General features: G+C 39.2%; 1 protein-coding gene across 1 annotated transcript in view; it reads left to right on the top strand.

The window, feature by feature from the left end:
* The window catches only part of LOC140242501 (dynein axonemal heavy chain 5-like), a 93531-nt gene that overhangs the window by 42755 nt on the left and 30592 nt on the right, over window positions 1–20184 (top strand). The window contains exons 44-55 of the mRNA XM_072322237.1: window positions 628–829; window positions 1442–1581; window positions 2700–2953; window positions 3798–3943; window positions 4571–4817; window positions 6693–6713; window positions 11248–11457; window positions 12250–12491; window positions 17061–17263; window positions 18517–18754; window positions 19234–19416; window positions 19924–20079. Of these exons, the coding sequence (XP_072178338.1) occupies window positions 628–829; window positions 1442–1581; window positions 2700–2953; window positions 3798–3943; window positions 4571–4817; window positions 6693–6713; window positions 11248–11457; window positions 12250–12491; window positions 17061–17263; window positions 18517–18754; window positions 19234–19416; window positions 19924–20079 (2242 nt within the window). The remainder of the gene's footprint in view (window positions 1–627; window positions 830–1441; window positions 1582–2699; window positions 2954–3797; window positions 3944–4570; window positions 4818–6692; window positions 6714–11247; window positions 11458–12249; window positions 12492–17060; window positions 17264–18516; window positions 18755–19233; window positions 19417–19923; window positions 20080–20184) is intronic.

Raw genomic sequence — 20184 nt, 5'->3', positions numbered from 1 at the left:
AGAGCTATTCATCTATCTCATGTCTGCACTCTGAAGTAAATTTCTTGTCTTTTCTGTTGTATGCAGTGATATTTGCAAGTGTTTGATGTGAGTTTTAGTGATTGTTTCTGCTTCACAGTTCCTTGATCTCAGACATAGATATAAACAGCATTCTTTAAGGACGTTTTTTTTTTTTTCATATGTTTGTAAACTTGTAAAGGTGAATGTTCATCATTCCATTTGTATATGTAATGGGGCAGACCTCCTACGTACTTTTGTCATGATGTAAATTGGACATAATTTCTTGTTTTTCTTTTTCCTCAAGTATGGATAAGTAAAACTGTCTCAATATTTTGGTTGTTGTCAGAGTTGCTTATGTTTCAGGTCAGACATGGAGGTTTCAAATGATGTAGTTTCCCGTAACTCGTAATACTTTATTGAATTCTTGAAGTGGCAGTTTATGTTCAGAGCTGATGATTTTTTGTTTTTCTTTGTTTTTCTAAGTTCAAAATGGCTTTTAGTCTTTGAGGTAATTATCACCCTTCTACATGTCTACTTCCATGACAGTACCAATGTTTGATTCTCCATCCAAAAAATTAACCCATCTCCTTTTTCCCCACCCCCCCCCCCCAACGATTTGCCCCACAGAGAGAACCTGGTGTCCTGCCTGTCCAACATCCACAGCTTCATCCTGCGGGACTGTAACCAGATCCCCTGGGCTGGCAGCGTGGAGGAGAAGGTCAAGCTGACCACCCTCAAGCTGCACGGCAAGAAGGAGGTGGTCAAGGTGCAGACGCAGAAGGTGGACAACCTGCCCTACACCAAGCTGACCATGAAGGAGCGCATCAAGGTACGGCTTTATGTATGTAATGTCTCAAGGTGACAAGATGAACCCATGTAGAAAGACATACATCAAACATTTTGATGATATTCAGCAATTGGTAATCCACCTATGGGAGCTCCTATGAGCTCCCATATGTTTTACTGTGGCATTTGTTATGTTACATGTATATGAGCTCCCTCTCGGTGACATTTTTTTTTTCCCTATGAGAGCCTCTATGGAGACATTTATCATTATTAGTTTCCTTGTGGAGACATATCAGTATAAGCTTAAATAATTATAGTAATAATAATATTTGATCTATCTGTTTATAAAATCTCTTGATTTGATATCAGTATTGCTTGGGGTAAATTATTTTTCAGGAGGGTCCCATTTGTTTTTTTTTTTTCATAAACCAAAACAACAACAATCCATCCATCATATCATTCTTTGTTATCATTTGTGTCACATTTTAAGTAAGTTTGCTCACTACATTACACTGTGATTGAAGTAAAAAAAACAAACAAGCAAACAAACAAAAAACAAACAAACATTTGTTTCTATCGAAACATCTCCCATCTTTCCCCGTCTCAATCCCTCCTACCCCACTTCCTCCTCCCTCCTACTTCCTCCCTGCTACAGCAACGACACTACCGAGAGAACAACCCGGGCAAGCAGGAGCTCTTTGTCGGGCCGAGGACGTTCCGCCGATTCATGGACTGCTTCCGGCACATCTACACTACCAAGAGCAAAGAGAACACGGCCAAAGTGGGCAGACTCAAGTAAGCCGTCAAGACGAGGCAGTGCATACCCTTAGAATTAATACAAGAGAATGAGTTTACAAGAGATATTCTTCAATTATAAATAATCGCCAACATCGTACCTTGCAACTAGATGCCTTTGATCAGTGGCATGTACTAAAGGTGACTGTAATGTGACAATGAAAATTTCAAATTCTGACCAGAAAGATATAGAATATAGATGAAAAATGAGCAAAGAAAATGGGATTCCACAGGAATCTTGACGGAATTCCATTTTCTTTACTCATTTTTCATTTATATGAAAATGAAAAGGTGTGATTTCTGCCTATTTCATAAATACTGCTGAAATACAATGCCACCATGATTTTCATAAATGCCCCCCAAAAACAGTAGATATTTCATAAGCATGTAATATCTATTGGTTTAGATGGTTTGGGTAGTAATTGCTGGCCTCTGACATCATACTTGTAACTATTCTCAGAGGTTTGTTTTGTTTGTTTGTTTGTTTGTTTTTCTCTGAAGGCAGTCCGCTTATAAATATCTGTTATTCAGTTTTGGCAAAAATGTGACCCACTGTTTCTCCAGAACATTATGCTGTTGATCAGCTCTGTGCTGTGTCAGGAAATTGCTTTACTGCATGTTGTGCAACCATAGTAGATGAAATCATGAGAGTGGTAGCATCCAAATTGATTGAATACTAAGCTCAGATTACTCACGCTCGACAGTGTGCATGATCATCAAATTCTCGTCCGTCCCTATGAAGTGTAGAAAGAAACTGAAATGTCCGTCTTGCTTCCTTAGCAACTGAAAGCATAATTGTTTAATAGTAATAGTAGTAATTATAATAATAATAATAATAATAAGTATTCTTCTTCTTATTATTATTATTATTATCATTATTTTATTGTTGTTATTATTATCAATATCATTATTATTATTATTATTATTATTATTATTGTTATTTTTATTATTATTATTATTGTTATTATTATTATTATTGTTATTATTACTACTACTACTACTACTACTATTTTTATAATGAGCCAACATGATATAATGTTAGACTTAGATTATTCATAAATATTCCAATTCTGAATTCCCATTCCATCATTATATTGTTTGCATCTTTTGTACCTCAGAAAAGCGCTGAGCTGCCTATCGCGCACCTACAGCGACTGCAAGAACAAGCGGCTGGACATCCGGCGGCTGCACACCATGTACGAGGAGGCGAGCCGCCGCACGGCCAGCCTCCTGGAGGAGCTGACAGAGCGAGCCACCATCCTGGAGAAGACCAAGGCCCAGTACACGGAGGCCAGCAACAGCCTCAGCGCCTTCCTCACCATGAACGAGGTGGAGAGCGACGAGGAGGTCGAGGACCAGCTCCTGGTCGACGGTGAGGGCGGCTAATGACAGCATTTTTATCACCATTGTTTTTCATGCATTGAGTTGTTTTTATTGCAATTGATTGACAGATTGCCCTACACCTACGTAAATAAGCACTGATTAATCATTGTTTTAGGAGTAACCATAATAAAAAATCGTGGGCATACATAGTCAGGCTGGATTTGAATCAACGATCTCCTCATTCCCAGACAGGCGTCATATCCACTGGACCACTGAGCTTCCATCCGACATCCAGTAATAGTTATAATCTGTCTAAAGTGAATTCTTGCTTCGGGTTGTTTTCATTGCAATCTGTCAGTCAAGTGCAGTCATTATTTTCAGTGAAAAAAAATATGGAACATGTATTCACCACAAAAGGCTTAGATGAGCATGAAAATCTTGTATTTGTGTCATGAGTTTGATGATCAAAACACAGTGAATCCATATTTTCAGTATAAATGTTCATGTATAATGGATGCAAGTTATCATTCTGCGAAGAAAAGCCCATACTCCAGCAAACATTTGTGATTCACTGCATTGTGTATAAGTGGTTGCTTACCAGGCAAAATCTTGCCTCCACATATTACATTGTGGAGACTACCACTGAAAAATCAGGCTTTACGATTGCATGAGGAATTGTTCCTCATATGACCACTTGATGCAGGATAGTTGATGATAAACGTGCAAATGACAACAAAGACTTTCAAGAACCTACCTTTTGAGACATTACCGCCAAGATTACATTACTTAATGGCAGTTACATTAGGATGCATTGGCTCGATTTGATTTGATTTGATCCAATACGAATTGCTATGGAATGAATCATTCCTGATTCTTTTGCATCCTGTCTGCAGAGGAGAGGGATGAGTACGACCGGGAGTTTGACCGTATGAGGGAGGAGAACCTCAAGTCCAGGAAGGTAGCCATTGAGGAGGACTTGGCCGTAGCCAGGAAGAAGGTGGAAGAGTGTCGGGCCACGCTGCAGAAGATCCATGACCAGGTACTGTACAAAGACCAGATCTTACGGACCTCAAGAGTAGTTCTCACAATCCAGTTCAACTACTAAATCACCATTTAAATGACAGCATATGCAGCTTTATAGCTTTGATCATTGTAATATTGTAGTAATATGATTGCCAATGTTACACTCTGATTCCATTTGTGAGTGGCTAACCATGTGTTATCTGTTTTGTGTGACGCAGCAATATCAAGCCTTCCCTATTTAGTTCCATCATAAGCATACAATTATTTCAACAACAACAACAACAAAAACCAACCCACTAGCAACCAGATTTTGAAACTACAACAATACAATACTCTCTACTTGATGGCAGAAGGCCAGTGAAGGAAGAATTCTGGTACTCAATTAACCAGAGCAATTACTAGTAACAAATTGGTGAAAAATTCTGTTATATTCATTGAATGTGCTTATATGATTTCTACCAAATTAACTGGAGTGTCTTACTACCCACTTTGAGGGAGCTACTTACCGTATTAAAGGTTATCAAAAAATGCAGGTAGCCTTTAAGCATTATAAATTGCAGTTGTTAGGATGGGAAACTGACCACGCTGCCAATACTTTCTTGCACTCACTTGGTTAACTTCTTGTATACCTGTCCCCGCATAGGTGATTCACTGGCGCGAGAAGGTGGACCGGCCGTGCATCGAGCGGCTGCGCTCCTACACCAACCCGCCGCCCATCGTGCTGCAGGTGATGGAGATGGTGATGGCCCTGCTGGGCAAGAACAAGCCCCTGGGCAGCTACCACGAGAAGACCCTCCCCCTGCCCACCAACGAGGAGGCCTCCATGGTCTCCGGCCGCCAGTCTACCTCCTCCAGCTCCGGTATCAAGAGCCCCACCAAGTGGAAGTCGAGTGAGTTCTCTCATGCCATCCCTTTGCAATCTCGACCTTCTGTCAAGGACACTTGATCAAATTTGATTTGTGAAGTTGATTGCACATTTCCTTTTGATGTCACTACACATGTATCTCAAATTGCAGTTAAAGCTTGGTTTTCTCTGTCACTGAAAAGCATCATAGTCTATATTTTCAGTGTACAATGTGTTGATTATACTCTGTGGTGCAAAGTATTTTGTTGTTGTTTTGAAGGGGTGTGGGCTGTATGCTGGAGCTCTGTATGATTCTGCATTCAATATTTGCTGTCTGTTGTTGTTTTTGGTAAAGGATATAATGATAGTGAATCTGTTCACTTCTAGCTCTGAATATGTGGCAAGGAGTGTGCATGGAAGCATTAGGCCCCAATGTCAAACCAATATTCCATTATTCCTATCTCTGTCTCTTTCTCAGTAGGGCCATTGTAAAATTTATGATTCAAAGCCCTATTTCATCGCTTTAAAGCTCTTTCAACATTTCAGTTCTTACCCCTCAAGAAAACATATCAATGGATTTTCTAGTTCATTTGCCAAAAGCTTGAGGGTGAGGGTATAGGGAAATTTTATAAACCCTACCATAAAGGATCCAGGAGGTAGAAATTTGAAGACATTTCTGAATCAACCTGGGCAGGCTAGTCCCAGATGTTCTAGGATTGATAATGAATATCAAAAAAAAAAAAAAGATCCACTAAGAAAAAAAAAGAAGAAAGGGTATCAATCGATATAACAGATCTCTTGGAGCTTTACAAACGCACCTTCATCAGCAAAGTTGTCAAATCTTTGAAAAAAAAAAAAAAAAAGGTTTAACAGCCTTTTTGTTCAAACACTTTGATGATCTGGTGGTACAACATATGTGTCTCATTCAATAAAGCACAAATAGGAGGAGGTGGCTATGTGTAAACTGTATGTGTGTTGTGTTCAACTTACTAGTCATTTCTGCGGCAAAATACAATGTAAAAAAAGAAAAAGGGACTGTAATTGACCACCCATCATCACTTCTTTTGACAGAAGTGTGGTAACGCCCTTGTGACACAAAATGGGCCTTGCCCTTGTGTTTGTGTCGGTGGTGGAGTTGTGGTGATGAGCTCAGGTGTTCCTTTTGCTTTGCAGTTTGTGCTTTTCAGCTCTGTGCTGATATATATCATCTAGCTGTTATTGCATTTTATCCATACTCTTTCTTTTATTCTTCTCCTATGTATGATTCATTACTATCTTATTGCACAATATAAAATCCAAGGGTATATGAAGCATTACAAGAATGTACTGGAGCAAGAGAGAGAGAAAAAAATATATATATATACATATGCATGTCATTGGTGTCAGTGACGGAAAGAGCCTATACGTTAAAATCATAATCCTCTCTCTGTTAAATAAGAGATGACCAAAAGATTTAAAGAACACGCTAAAGAAATTGAAATAGAGGGGTAAATGACAATGTTGAACCTTTCCACCCTCTTGAAATATCTACTTTGAATAAGTTAAGCCACTCACAACGGTGTGTATATCCCAATACCTGAAATAATAGAAATGTAACTGACAAAATTTTATTTGCATTTCCCCAAAAACGTTAGATAATTCTGCATCAATTTGTGCAGGAAGCGTGCCAGAGTTTTGCAGTTTTGTTTAAGTGGATAGAACTTGTCACATTAACCCATTAAGGACGAGTCCGGAGTATACTTGGGCAGGTGTCTAAGTATGGGAAATGCGTGTTGTAGCAAAAATCAGTCCGTCCTCATTGGGTTAAAGCTGTCTGAGTTATTCCTTATTGTCCTCTTGTGTGAGTCTTGATTCCTCTGCAATTCTTTTTTCTTTCTTTCCTTCTTTGCTGTGATGTGAATCTTTCTTTTTGATCGCACAGGAGATTCTGGGTCCAAGTCGAGTAAGTTTGTTGGTACTCTGACCGAGTTTTTGTTGGCTCCCCCCCCCCCCCCTTCCCCTTCACCCTCCCCAAAGTTTGTTCAACTCTGCACAAGGCAGTGGGGATCTCAAGTCATGTACAATTTGTATCACTACCAGCACTTATCTCTCGTGTGCAGTGTGTTGTTTTCTTCCCAAACTACTTTACGTTGTGACGACTTGTTTTGTGTAACCAAGCATATTTTTGTATTGTTTGTATGCACCAATTTCCTGTTGTCCCCTTCGTATAACATTTTGTTATTGATATTAATGTATAATCATTTTGCCTATTTTGCCTAACCCTGTTATTCTTCTTTACAGTAAATGCACAGCAGTGAAAATGGACCACAACATTTTATTATGATCTGTTAAGATTAATCAGCTTTTGGATTTCACTGTGCGCCTTCTTTCATAAGATTAACTTTGTCTGTATTTGAACCTTGAATTGGTGGCCAGAATTCTTTCATGGAAGAGTAAAATGAACTTGATATTGTCAATAAATATATTGTGTGGTTTTACTTCTTTTTTTTTTCTCCAGTATACTCATTGATTCACCTTCTCTGCTCCTGTGTACAGTCCAATGATTATAAAACCGTCTTCCAGCATGGATGCTAAATTTTGTGGGGGTAACTGTTGATATCTGTAAGGCTAGCCAGGTATACTTGTTCTGTCTAGCTAGTACAGTCTCTTGTGGGGGACACTGAAACTAGACAAAATACTCCTATGAATAATATTTCAGCAGGTACAACAAGTGGCCTGGGCCTTCTGAGTTTGTTGGTTTGATTAAGCTACATCTTTCAATGCTTGTAATGTAGAATTTGTTCTTTTCAAGATGATAATATGACCTCGCACATCAAGCATTTACCGTCTACAAAATATCACTTCCACTCAAACAGCACAAATAGAAACAGGTGAAACGTGCACTGTGACTAACACTGACACAGTAGGTAGGTATTTTGTGGATGTGTTTGTAAATTGCAGTGTAGAGTAGTCATAATTAGCAAAAGCAGACATATTTGATTTTTTTAATGAAGTAGTGTTGTGAATGGTATGGCGTAGAAATAGTATGAATGCTTAATGTGAGTTACCTGTAGAAAGATTCAAATGTCAAGCAATCTTGTTTCATTTTCTTTGCACTGTTGCTGATTTTTCTAATTAGTAATTAGTTTTCGCTTTAGAATACCTTGCCAGGATATCCTGAGTTATAGAAATGTGGTTGAAGTACAGTTTGAAATGCATTTGGTACAGTGTGAAAGAAATAAGAAATAACAGAACATGGTGTGAAATTACAAAGTGACTGTTCTTCATTCAGGGAAATCATTTTTGTTGCAGAACTATTTAAGCTACAATGTACTTTTTAGTCAATGAAAGAAACAAATGAGATGCGAATGAATGAGATCTAAATCGTACGGTGTGCTGTTATTTCAAACATTTACTTGAGATATACATGGTACTTGTATCACAATGCAATGAATGTGTGGGTAGGGCCGGGGAAGGGGTCAAATTTTATGTGCTTTGATTTTATTTGCAAAATACAAAACAAAAACAGCAACAAAATCAGAACTTTTCATTCCCAGTGATTGAGTGTAGTGAAATGTCTTTTGTAGAATTCATTAGTGTGTTGTGCAGATGGCCTAGGCCTAGTAAATGCATTTGTTCAATAGGTTCTTGAGGAGCTGGTTGAAGTAAACATTCCTGTTTCTTCACATCAATTTACAGAATTACATTTCACAGCGTTGACGTATTGCTGTGCTATAGAAACAGAAGTATGGCATTCATTTCATTTCACAGACACGCATTTCAATGAGCCGCCTTCTTGCTCTTCAAATGATATGCCTCCTTTGTCTCTCAAATTATCTGTCATTCGCCATATCTTCAGCAAAATTTTTTTATCAGTTCAATGAATGTGAAAAACAAGTATGTGTTTCAGGAGAATACACAGTGGCGGATCCAAGCGGGGGTGCACCGGGCGCATGCCCGCCCTTTATTTTTTGTGAAAACAAAATAAAAAGAAAAAAATTGGGGGGTGGGGTGCGTGCCCCTCCCCCTTAATTTTGTAAAGGCGCCCCCTCTTTACGGAATTCCTGAATCTGCCTCTGATACATATATGCAGCTAGACAGCATTTTAGAAATTTTAGTGTAAACATGAAACGTGTGATGCATGTGATGCTGTTTATCGAATTTTCACTCTTGTTAGCATATACAGTATGTGAAAGCTTTTTAAACCATGAAATAGCACAGCGTTGATGCAACTATTGTAGGCACTGCTTTTCTATATTGCCCTCAGAGCGTATGCACATACATGCAGTGCACTTGATAGTCTAAATTGTAACTTCATATCTTAGTGAGATATGAGCACGCAAATTTGTATCTCATAGTGAGTTTCTGTACCCTTTTCACAGTGGAAGTAGTCTTAGCTCTCCTTATCGGCCCTTCCATTTACTGTTACCATTTGTGGGAAGATGACTTACAGTATTTCCACGCAGTTGTCAGTATTCAGATCAAAATACATGTTTCTGTCTTAGTTAGATATGAAAATATTATGTGAAGTTTCATGCATATCCATGAATGCATTAGGCATGCTTTCTTTTCCTCAAGAACGAAAAGTTTTTCTTTGTAAATTTAGGGTTAGATATTTCATAGTGAGAATTTGAGTGCTGTTTAAGTATGTAATATTTGTTTCTCAAAAAGCTATCTGTGAAGCTACTATAAGGCTATTACTATGAGAGACCACAACAGATATTTTGAAACTTTAGGATCCTAACATTAAAAGATCATATCTAAATTCTTACTGTAAAATCAATAACAAATATAAAACATACTTAATTGCCTCTGAATTTCTTTTTCTTTGCTTATTGTTTCAGAGTGGGTTGTATGTCTGTTGGTCGTCAGCCCTATTTCACTACTTTCTCAAAAGATGTTAATTTATTGCAATTCGTACTTGCACTCTTAATCTCTCTGCTATATTGGACTCTCTGCATGATTGTTAGTTTCAATCTCCCTGAATGTATGCAGAGTAAACTTTTTGTTGGTGTTGTTGGCATTGCTGTAATATGTACAGGGTTGAGACACTGCATTTGGATGTCTCGCAATGCATGCTATTGTTTGCGACGTCTTGGAAAGCTGACTGCATGTTGGGACTTGGGTTTCTTGTCTGTCATTGTTGGATTGTTTTGTTGTTTTTATTTCAGATTGGAACAATTAATTTCAGTTTTGTTTTCTGGATCCTTTCCCTGATTCTTCACCAACTTTGATGCATTCTTATGAACAAAATTTATCATTCTGATGATGTTATGAGACCGTCATTATGAATAGAGATGATATCTACTTTACTTTGCACTGTATGTGGAATTCACTATTTGTAAGGCAGCTATGCATGTGTGATGTTATAATTCATCCATACCAATCATTCTTGAAATAATTTCCACACAAGAAAAATCCAAAGAAATGTTCCAGCTTAGTAAATCTGGGTTCCCATGTACAGTGTAAGTACTGAAGAAAGTGCAGTGTGTCATAGCGCTTTAGTCATTATATATAATGGTGTTCATCACTTGTGCTGTGGCTCTCATGTAATGTGTCTCTGTTAAAACAGATGAAAGGCATGTTGATTTGGCAAAGATGGTTGTGATAAAAAGTACTGATAAGCATCAACATTCAAAATGGTTTGCATGTCATGATTGATTATCTCCAACTGAAACACATCAGGAAGGCATCAGAGCCAAAGACTCCATGTGCCGTATTCACAAAGGTGGTTTGAATTTAGTCCATGGACTAAACAGCGTCAAATTGGCATATCTTTGACATGCCCGTATCAAAGTGCAATTATAATCAGACATCTGTCGGGATACGCAATCCATTACGCACATTTATGCAGAAGAATTTAACACAATCCATGGCCAAAATTTAAGCCATCTTTGTAAATTCGGGCCAAAGTCTTCCTTATGTGTACATGACTTACTTCTATGAGTTTAGACATGACTAGCATCCTTTTCATGGGCAAGTGCTTTTTTGGTTTACCACAATTGCAAGATGACTTTAATAGCAACTCTATGTGAATTTATCATTTCGACTCTCCTATTTAATTACCACTTGTGAACAATCATCAAATTATGCCTTTGATGAAATACTTCAAAAGTATCTTCAAACATTATTTTCAATAGCACAGGGGTTTGGGACTGATGTAGTAAAGCAACATTCTGTGAAACCACATTTGTGTCCACATACCACTCTGACAATTCCAGCAATGCAACTTGTAGATATTGATATCGTAAGAGCCTTTTGTTTTTCTCTCCTCACTTCTTTCTTCCCTAACCCTGACTGTCATTATTGGCTCCGTAGAAGCTGGTGACTTACGGATAATTGTATGCCTTTACACACTACTGCACCTTTGTATATTGAAATATACTCTAGGTATGTACATGTCCAATCCTGCTTGTTTAGAATGCAAGGTTCCAGAGACTCACATGTCACATTCCCTTCCTTCCACCCCACCCTGCCATGCCCCGCCCCGCCCACAGAAGCCAAAGATCAGGCGTCGGAGAAGCAACGCTGGAAACAGCTGACAGTCCTCCTCAACGACTCCGTCAAGTTCGTGGAGATGCTGCACGGCGTGAACTGGGAGAATGGGCTCAGCCGCAACGTCATGCTCAACGTAGAGTACTACCTGCCCAACAAGGGCAAGGAGAGCGACGGGGTCACCGGCGAGGGCTCCCTCCTGGACGTACCAGGTCAGAGGTCATCCTGTGGTATTTTGTGTCCTCCTGTGTCTTCCTGTGTCTCCCTGTGTCCTCCTGTGTCTGTGTTCTTTTCTTTGCACGAGTTATTTGATTACAGTCTCATTTTGAAATTGTAAAGAGAATTCATCTTTTGGATGGTTACTATTATTCTGTAAGACACCCATATTTTCCCTGTTAAAAAAAAAAAAATCCTACTTTAAACACAGGAACACGTTATAGGAGTTGTTTAATTTCTGATATCACCGAGTGATAAGGAATATTTGACTTTGTTTGGATAATGAATGAAGAAAATGTTGAATATTTGCACCTCATTCTTGTACTCTGCCAAGAATTAGATACAAGATCATTATAATAATAATAATGAAATTTTCATAGTGCATATAACAAATGAATGTTCCCTTTGCGCTTTACAATCTCATCACAAAACATACTGTAACAATTTACTTTCAACACACACACACATATACAAAAAATATCAGTTCACAAATAAGTAAGTCTTTAAAGAAGATTTAAATGAGAGCAATGAAGACGACTGACGGATATGTTGTGGTAATTAATTACACAATCTTGGGGCAACAACTGAAAAAGACCTGTAACCATAAAACTTTGTATTAACCTTAGGAATGCGGCGAAGGGATTGATGTTGTGATCTACGACTACGTGTGGGGACGGGTGAGGTAATCATTATGCTCATTACTTGAAAGTTAACCACAACATCTACACTTAATCTTTTTCCCTATCCCCTATTCCACATTCTCCCATCCCAATTCTCCATACCCTTAGGCATGCCCAAACTCCCGCCCTCAGCCCGCCGCAGCCCCTCCCCAGGGGACGGCGGCCCCAACATCACCATCGCGGCGACCCGCTACAGCTCGGAGGATGCAGGCAACGTGGTGGCCTACGTGTGCGCCCTGGTGGAGTACACCCACCAGTGTGGGCCACTGCAGCAGGCCCTGAAGCAAGTCAGCGAGCTGGAGGAGCAGCAGAGGGAGACGGAGCGACTCCAAAGGGAGAAGGAGGAGAGGGTAAGACCAATCTACCTTTCCTCATCTTTATCTTAATATTCTTGGAGGGATGAAGAGAAGGGTTCCATGTCTACCACCCATCATGGAGCACAGGGGAGGGCGAGACCAATCTTACTTTCCTCATCTTTACTTTGGGAGGGCAGTAGAGTAGGGTTTTCCCATCTTCCTTCCGTCATGGAAGAGAGGGTGAGACCAATCCAACTGTCCTCACCTTTACGTTAGAAGGAATGTGGAGAAGGGTTTCTGTGCCTACCAGCTGTTTAGGAGGAGCGAGTGATACCAATCTGCCTTTCCTCATCTTTCCTTTGGGAGGATAGTAGAGAAGGTTTTCCGTGTCTACCACCCATCATGGAGGGGAGGGTGAGACTAATCTGCCTTTCCTCAGTCATCTTTGTCTTATTTTGGGAGGGTATTGGAGAAGGGTTCCCATGTCTACCATCCACCATGGATCAGAGAATTACCTGGTGGACCGATTCGCCTTTCCTCATCTTTACTTTGAAATGATAGTAGAGAAGGGTTCCAACATACAGTGTATACCTCCCATCATTGTGGAGATGGTGGGGCCAATCCGTCTTTCCTCATCTTTATTTTAGGAGGATGTAGAAAAGGTTTTCCATGTCTGCCATCTATCGAAGAGTTGTACTTTAAACGAGTTGAAACCTATGTATAAATTCATGTGTGCTGATTTCATTAAAGATTCAGCAAATTATTTATTAGATTTTGAAAAATTTGAACTTCTGGATGTGCATATGTGTATGTTTCACTTTTGTCCTGAAGAGTTTCTGGAAAGGGTGGCAAGGATCATTTTGTATTTGTCCCATTTTTTATTTATTTATTTTGTTTTTTGTTACGTGGTATGTAAAATCATTGTTGATATGTGATGATTAACATAAATTATGTTGGAGTGATAAGAACATCATCATGAAGAATATGAATGCTATCTTTGTGTATTAGCGTACTTGAATTGTCACACACAACTGCCCTCAATCAGACGTAGATTGAGAGAATCTCACATCCTTGGTATGCTTGTTAGGCAAATATAAAATGTAATACAAAAGCCTTGGCGGTTGATTAATCTGTTCTTCATGCTTTTTTGTTGTTGTCTGCCCATTTGATTAAAACAGGGAGAGGATATGGTAAGAGTGCATAACCTTAAAAAACCCTGAGGGTGTAGATTTGGCATGTTTTTATGTTGGCTACTTGTGCTGAAATGTCTCTCAATATTGGTGCAGTTGTTATAAGCTCATCCCAGTATTGTCTTTTCCCTACATATGTTTCAGAGAAAATGCCTGCTAACGTCATTGCAATTTTTACCTCTCTGTTGGTGATATTTTCGAGTGTTTTTAAATTCGTGGGCCAACAGTGATTTGCAAAATTCGTGAAAATTAAACCTTTGCGAAAATAACAGCTTCTACCTTAAAGGGTTTAGAGGAAATGTTGATGGCACCTTCCCAGTCAGTGTGCTTAAAATCATCGTCTTTAACTGCATCAGCCGGGCATGGTGCATATCTTCCACTGTTATAAGTGTCTTGTACAGCATGTCACATGTACGAATCGTGACTATGCAGTGTCTGTACAAATAATCCCATGTGTCCAGTTTGTCATGTGATTGCCTAGTTTCGTGATTGCCTGCAAGGGTTTCTGAGTATCTTGCTTCTTTGTTTTTGTCAATGATTTGCCTGAAAATGGATGCTGAAGATAGAAGGGGAATTTACTCAAATTTTTTTTTATTGTGTCTATGGTGGTTGTGAATAGTCAAGAAAAAAGAGGATGCGATCATTTGCTCAAACAGAGGTTGTGATGGCTTGTATGTGATTGCATACAACAGTGTACAGAGAGCTTGCATGATTAATACCTTAGTGCATTTTGCATGGCCTGAAAGCTTGCTTTACATGTATATCAAATATTAACCTGTCTTGTTGAAAAAGTAGATTAGTGTGAACTTGCAGTTAACATTTGCTTTGCATCCCACAAAGACCTGGAACTGTTAGGTGTTAAAGATAATATAAAGTTTTGGTATCACCTCAAAAGTTTCCCTGAATTTCCTTGTCTTAGTTTATGTTTCAGGTTAAAGTACCTTTCATATAACTAACACTGTGAGACTTACTCGCCCCAAAGTGCTCTCATGTCTTAGTAATCATGCAATAATGGTTTTGTACCAGAGCCGCCGCCGTATGGCGGCGAGGTAGTACACGTATTGTACGAAACCATTATTGCATGATAACTGCAACCAGCAGCGTGCAGCCCCATACGCATACTGAGTAGCTAACTGCGACCAGCAGCCCCATACGCATAGCTAAATGGGGCTTCGCATAGTAGCTTACATGATCATGACAGATGTAGTATCGCGGGTAAATATCAACTTAAAATCCAAAAATTTCTTCAATTTGAAGACTTACCAGTTAAGTTGAAGTGTTGAAAACAGGCTTCGAGCAAGGTTTGGTTTTGCAAATAGTCCCTTTCTGTTCGAATTGATGACTGAATGTGACTCGGTCGAGAGGACCTTGGGAGCGCTACACTGAATTGACGGCCAGCGCATGCGCACACAAACATCTTATCCGTTCATGGATTTGAAATTTGTTCGCATGTGATGTGTGCATATGCGCTGGCCGTAGTAATCAGTGTATGTACATGTAGCTCTCCCAAGGTCCTCTCGACAGAGTCACATTCAGTCATCAATTCGAACAGAAAGGGACTATTGGCAGAACCAAACGTTGCCCGAAGCCTGTTTTCAAGACTTCAACTTAATTGGTAAGTCTTCAAATTGAAGAATTTTTTGGATTTTAAGTTGATATTTACCCGCGATACTACATCTGTCATGATCCTGAATGCTACAATGCGAAGCCCGATTACGCTATGCATATGGGGCTGCTAGTCGCAGTTAATTGCATAATTACTAAGAAATTAGAGCACTTTGGGGCGAGTAAGTCTCACAGTGTTAGTTATATGAAAGGTACTTTAACCTGAAACACGGAAATTCAGGGAAACTTTTGAGGTACCAAAACTTTTTCTTATCTTTAAATGAATGACTGTTTTGCATGGAACTGATGGCATGACCATCCTTTGTAAATGTTAATGCATGCACAAAAGTGGAATTATAACAATGCTGCCATGATTGCGGAGTTCCCATCAATATTAGGTCTCCTTGTAAGACACTCAACATTGGTCATTCCCTGTTAGCTGTTTAATGGATTTTGTTTTATTGGACAGATTGAACCCAACTCATTATCTGAAGCAGACAAAATATCTTGGCCTTGATCTTTCATAGCTGAAACATACTGCACAGGACTACCAATCAGAAGTTTTAATTCATGGATATGTATGCCAATTTTCCAGGGTCTTTAGATAGAGGCAGCTACCTGTAGGTAGAAATATTTATTTCCCTGATCATATTGCTTATTAGTGTTGCCACTCAACTGAGAAAGTAACTCTCAATAATCCAATGACATCAATTGTGATAATAAGAGCACTAATGATAAGTGTGATGGATATGGTAACATCAATATAAATAAATCTAATACTTAACAATGATAACAACATTCAGAATGATATTAACAACAATGGTGCTATTGAGATTTGTAATAGTAACATTGGAAATGGGTATTTTCACAGCAAAACAATACTTTTCAGGGAAGCCTGGTTATTTTTTGGTTTCCCAAAGTTCAATATCGACCAAAACAATACAATCTTTTAAAACTCTTTGACGAGAGATAACTACCACAAAATCGCTTCAAACAAGCAATCTATTAGTATTTATGCCAAAATGAACATTTTGCAGCAAACATATGTAATACTGGACTGACATGTATGTATACTAACATGTGAAGGTCAATAAGTGTTCACTGCAAATTTGATGTTTGTTTGTGTTTTTTTCAACTCAATCAGAATGGCCTGATATTGTTTAGGGAAGACAATAACAGCTCTCAAATTCCATTTAACATTGTTTTATACCATCTTTAGACTTATCAGTGAGCATACGTTACATGAGCTTACCAAAAATGCAAAAAATGCACGAAAATATAAATCACACAAATATTTTTACTCGTTATATGTTCCACTAATCAATGTCTTGGTTCTGTACATAGGATTAGAAAACATACAAAATTTATCTTACCCGGCTAAGGGTGAAAAATTACTCACACGAAAAATATGCACTTTTACAGTAATACATGTACTCAGAGGACTACTGTATTAAAGCAATGTGTGCTTGGTTTTCCCCACCTACAAATGATAAATCAATAATGTTATAGCTGTATTTTATACATATTTTATTTGTTCATTATGTAACACATGTTCAAGGACCAACACCTACTAGCACTTGTGCTACCTCTTGGTTCTTTTAGCAACCTCATTGTGTACATTATTGCCATAATGTAGCTCTTTTTTGATAAATAGTTTTAGATTACTTAATCATTTATCCATTATATATTCGATATGTTTTTAGATCGTTTGGATAGTTATGTGTGCTATGTACAATGTATTAATGTTGATGTATAAACACGTATTCAAACTTTCTTGTACATATGTTGTTGTTATAAATAAACACAAATTCAAACTCACACCTGTCAGGAGGCGAAGGCAGCCAACCAGGAGGAGGTCCCCGTCCCCCAGCCAGAGAGGGAGTACACCGAGGCAGACATCCCAACCCTCCAGGAGGAGGTCACCGAGCTCCAGCGCCAGTTCGACGCCTCCGTGGTCGAGAAGCACTCCCTGGAGATCGAGCTGTCGGCCAGCAACGAGAGGCTCCGAGCCGCCACCAACATGATTGTCAGGTGAGCCAGAAACTAGCTACCCCATCCCCCATCCCCTCCCCCTTCCGGGTGATGTTCGCCATTCCGAAGGGTTCATCAATCTGAAAACGAAGTCAAGTTTGTCATTCCGAACTCAAGGTCCGTTATTCCGAAACACACAAATTCTGTATACCTACAGCTGTAGATGTTCGTTAGTCTGAGAATGAAATTTGGTTCATTAATTCGAACATTTGTGGTGTTATTCAGGTTTGTCACTGCGAGGTTTGTCAGTCCAAAAAAAAAATGAAATAAGATTCTGTTAATCCAAAATTTAAATAAGGTTTGTTATTCCAATTATCTGAAAGTGAAATAATAAGGTTAATTATTCTGAAGGTTTGTTATTCTGAAAATGGAATAAGGAAGGTTAATCCGAAAAAGAAGAGTTCCGCTCTGCCAAACCTTATTTCATTTTCGGATTAATGAACCTTTGGAATAATGAAATGAACCTTTGGAATGATGCACCTTTCGAATAATGAGCTGCAATCCCCTCCCCCCCCCCCCCAAGATAAATGTAGCAACTATGGCATGAGCATCATACCATTACACCACTGTCTTTGCTCTGCTCAAAAATCTAACCAGCTCAGACGGACTTCTCGTTTTACCTCACCAAAACAATCTCAGTTGACCGAGTGAAATGTTTACCTGAGCCTTATCTTACAAATATAGAGTTGCGATCAATTGTAAGACCCCCAATCAATCGCAACTTTGCAATCAATGACAAAATCATCTTATTAAAATGTTGCTATTGTGCTATTGGTAACTTTTAGGACTTAGTTGATAAAAAATGAGTCAAAATCTTCAATTGATTCTAAAACAATTGCAGGAAATAAAAAATCAATTACAAATTTTAGGTTGCCACAGAAGTTTCACTTAATCAGTCATTTTTGGCATCAAACTTCTGAATGGGGTATCATTTGATAGCGGAGATACGACTCTTTACCGCTGAAGGAATTTCAAGGGGACTGGAAATTCAGATTTGTGATATGAAGATACCGAGTTTGATTCAATGTCATAGAATTACTGCAATTCATACAGATTGATCGCAATTTAAGTTTGATCTGTATATTGAGATGGATATTTGAAATGAATCGCAAGATGAAATCAACCACAAATTTTATGATATCTAAAACTGATTTTAATCACAACTTTATTTAAGATGGTGACCCTGGACGATCTAGAATTGAAACATAAATTATGATTTTTAAAATTTTGTTTCATATTTTGAATCTGGACAGTCTGCAGCAAGAAAAGGAGCGTTGGCAGACGTATGTGGACGAGAACTCGGACAACGAGTGCCTGCTGAGCAACTGCATCGTGGCCGCGGCCTTCCTCACCTACTGTGGCGGCATGACAACCGACTCACGTCACCGCATGGGGGACTACTTTGGCCAGGTGTGCGCCGAGCTGGGCTTTCCCATCCCCAGGCGCCGCATTCTCAAGGACGTCTCGTTGATCCAGTTCCTCTACGAGCCGGTGAGTGGGATGGGAAGGTGGGCGAGAGGCGCAGATACCGTAAAACACATCAATATTCACGGTGCACTGATTTTTCTCAGATTTCGTGCTGCTTTTGGCTGGCTGGCGTGTGTTCTGAAACCAGCAAAAATGATCTTCAGTTCTAGAAAGGGATAAAGACTAGAAATGCTGTTATTGACTTTAAGTATTAGAGTTGAAGATTTTGAAAACTCAAATTAACCTTCATATTCGTTTGAAAACTAACAGTATTTGTTACTTCAAATGCTGTTATTTCATAGAATATTGAAAGAATGCTTTATACATGTTTCCATCAAGATGCAACATTACTTGCAGATTCATTTTTATGGTCTTTCAGTTGTATTGTAGTTGCTGCTAGTGAAATGAGATGAAACTGCTTCATGGAGCATGGTCTTTATATCCCCATTGAAGCCTGGTTGTCCCCTCCTTCCATTTCCCCATTTTCTTCCAACTGCACACAGGTTGAGATAGAGTCCCTGAACATCCTCAAGCTGCCCAACACCCCAAACTCCCAGGACAACGCCTGCTACCTCATGCAAGAACTGAGCTCCTCCGCCTGGTCACTGCTGTGTGACCCCACCAGCCGGGTGCTGGACTGGATCAAGTCATACCTCAGCGGTCAGCTGGTCATCCTCAAGTACCATGTGGGTGAAACTTCTTACATTGTATTTCAAATGTCCTTTGGTAGGAACGTATGAAAGGACTTAATAAACCCCTGAATCACCCTTTGACACCCATCTTGAGAATTCAGTGAACTGCCTGCTACTTTCCTTGTGCTAGTGTGTGTGGGGGGCATGGTATGTGCATGTGCAAGTGCATGTGCTTTGTTTTTTGGTACATGTATATGTCATCCTTGTATCAACTTTGCTGTATGTGGCATACTCTCCAAGAATACATGATAGACTAGTCTGAATCCATGCCAAATTCAACAAAATGTTCTGCTTACAATATCTACACTCAATATCAATATGCCAATCAATATCAGTATGTGACATTTTGCCTAAGAAAGAACACATACATCAGACCTGGTTTTCTCATAACTCCTTATATCATGGCAATTCATTGAATGGGTGGTTCTGGCTTGGGGGCTTTTACGTATATATGATAGGAAATGTAATGAGCTCTGGGATACACTCTCGTCCACCACCCAGGAGCTGCGGGCCCAGCTTGAGACATGCCTGACGGAGGGGACTCCCCTGGTCCTGATGGACTGCGATGTGGACCAGCTGGCCCAGGACCCACGCTTCTACCGGCTGCTCAGGAGCAGGCTGGCCTTCATCAAGGGCAAGGCTAACTTTAAGATGATGGTATGCACATTTAAATTTGTTTGTTTGTTTGTTTGTTTTAATCTGATTCTCATGCCCAGCAAGATTATTTAGCAGTGCAAATACCTAATGCAGTATTTAAAAAAA

The sequence above is a fragment of the Diadema setosum genome, chromosome 19 (genome assembly GCF_964275005.1).
Source record: "Diadema setosum chromosome 19, eeDiaSeto1, whole genome shotgun sequence".
Taxonomy (NCBI): Eukaryota; Metazoa; Echinodermata; class Echinoidea; order Diadematoida; family Diadematidae; genus Diadema; species Diadema setosum.
The sequence above is the reverse complement of the archived record's forward strand: the minus strand, read 5'-3'. Positions and strand labels throughout refer to the sequence as shown.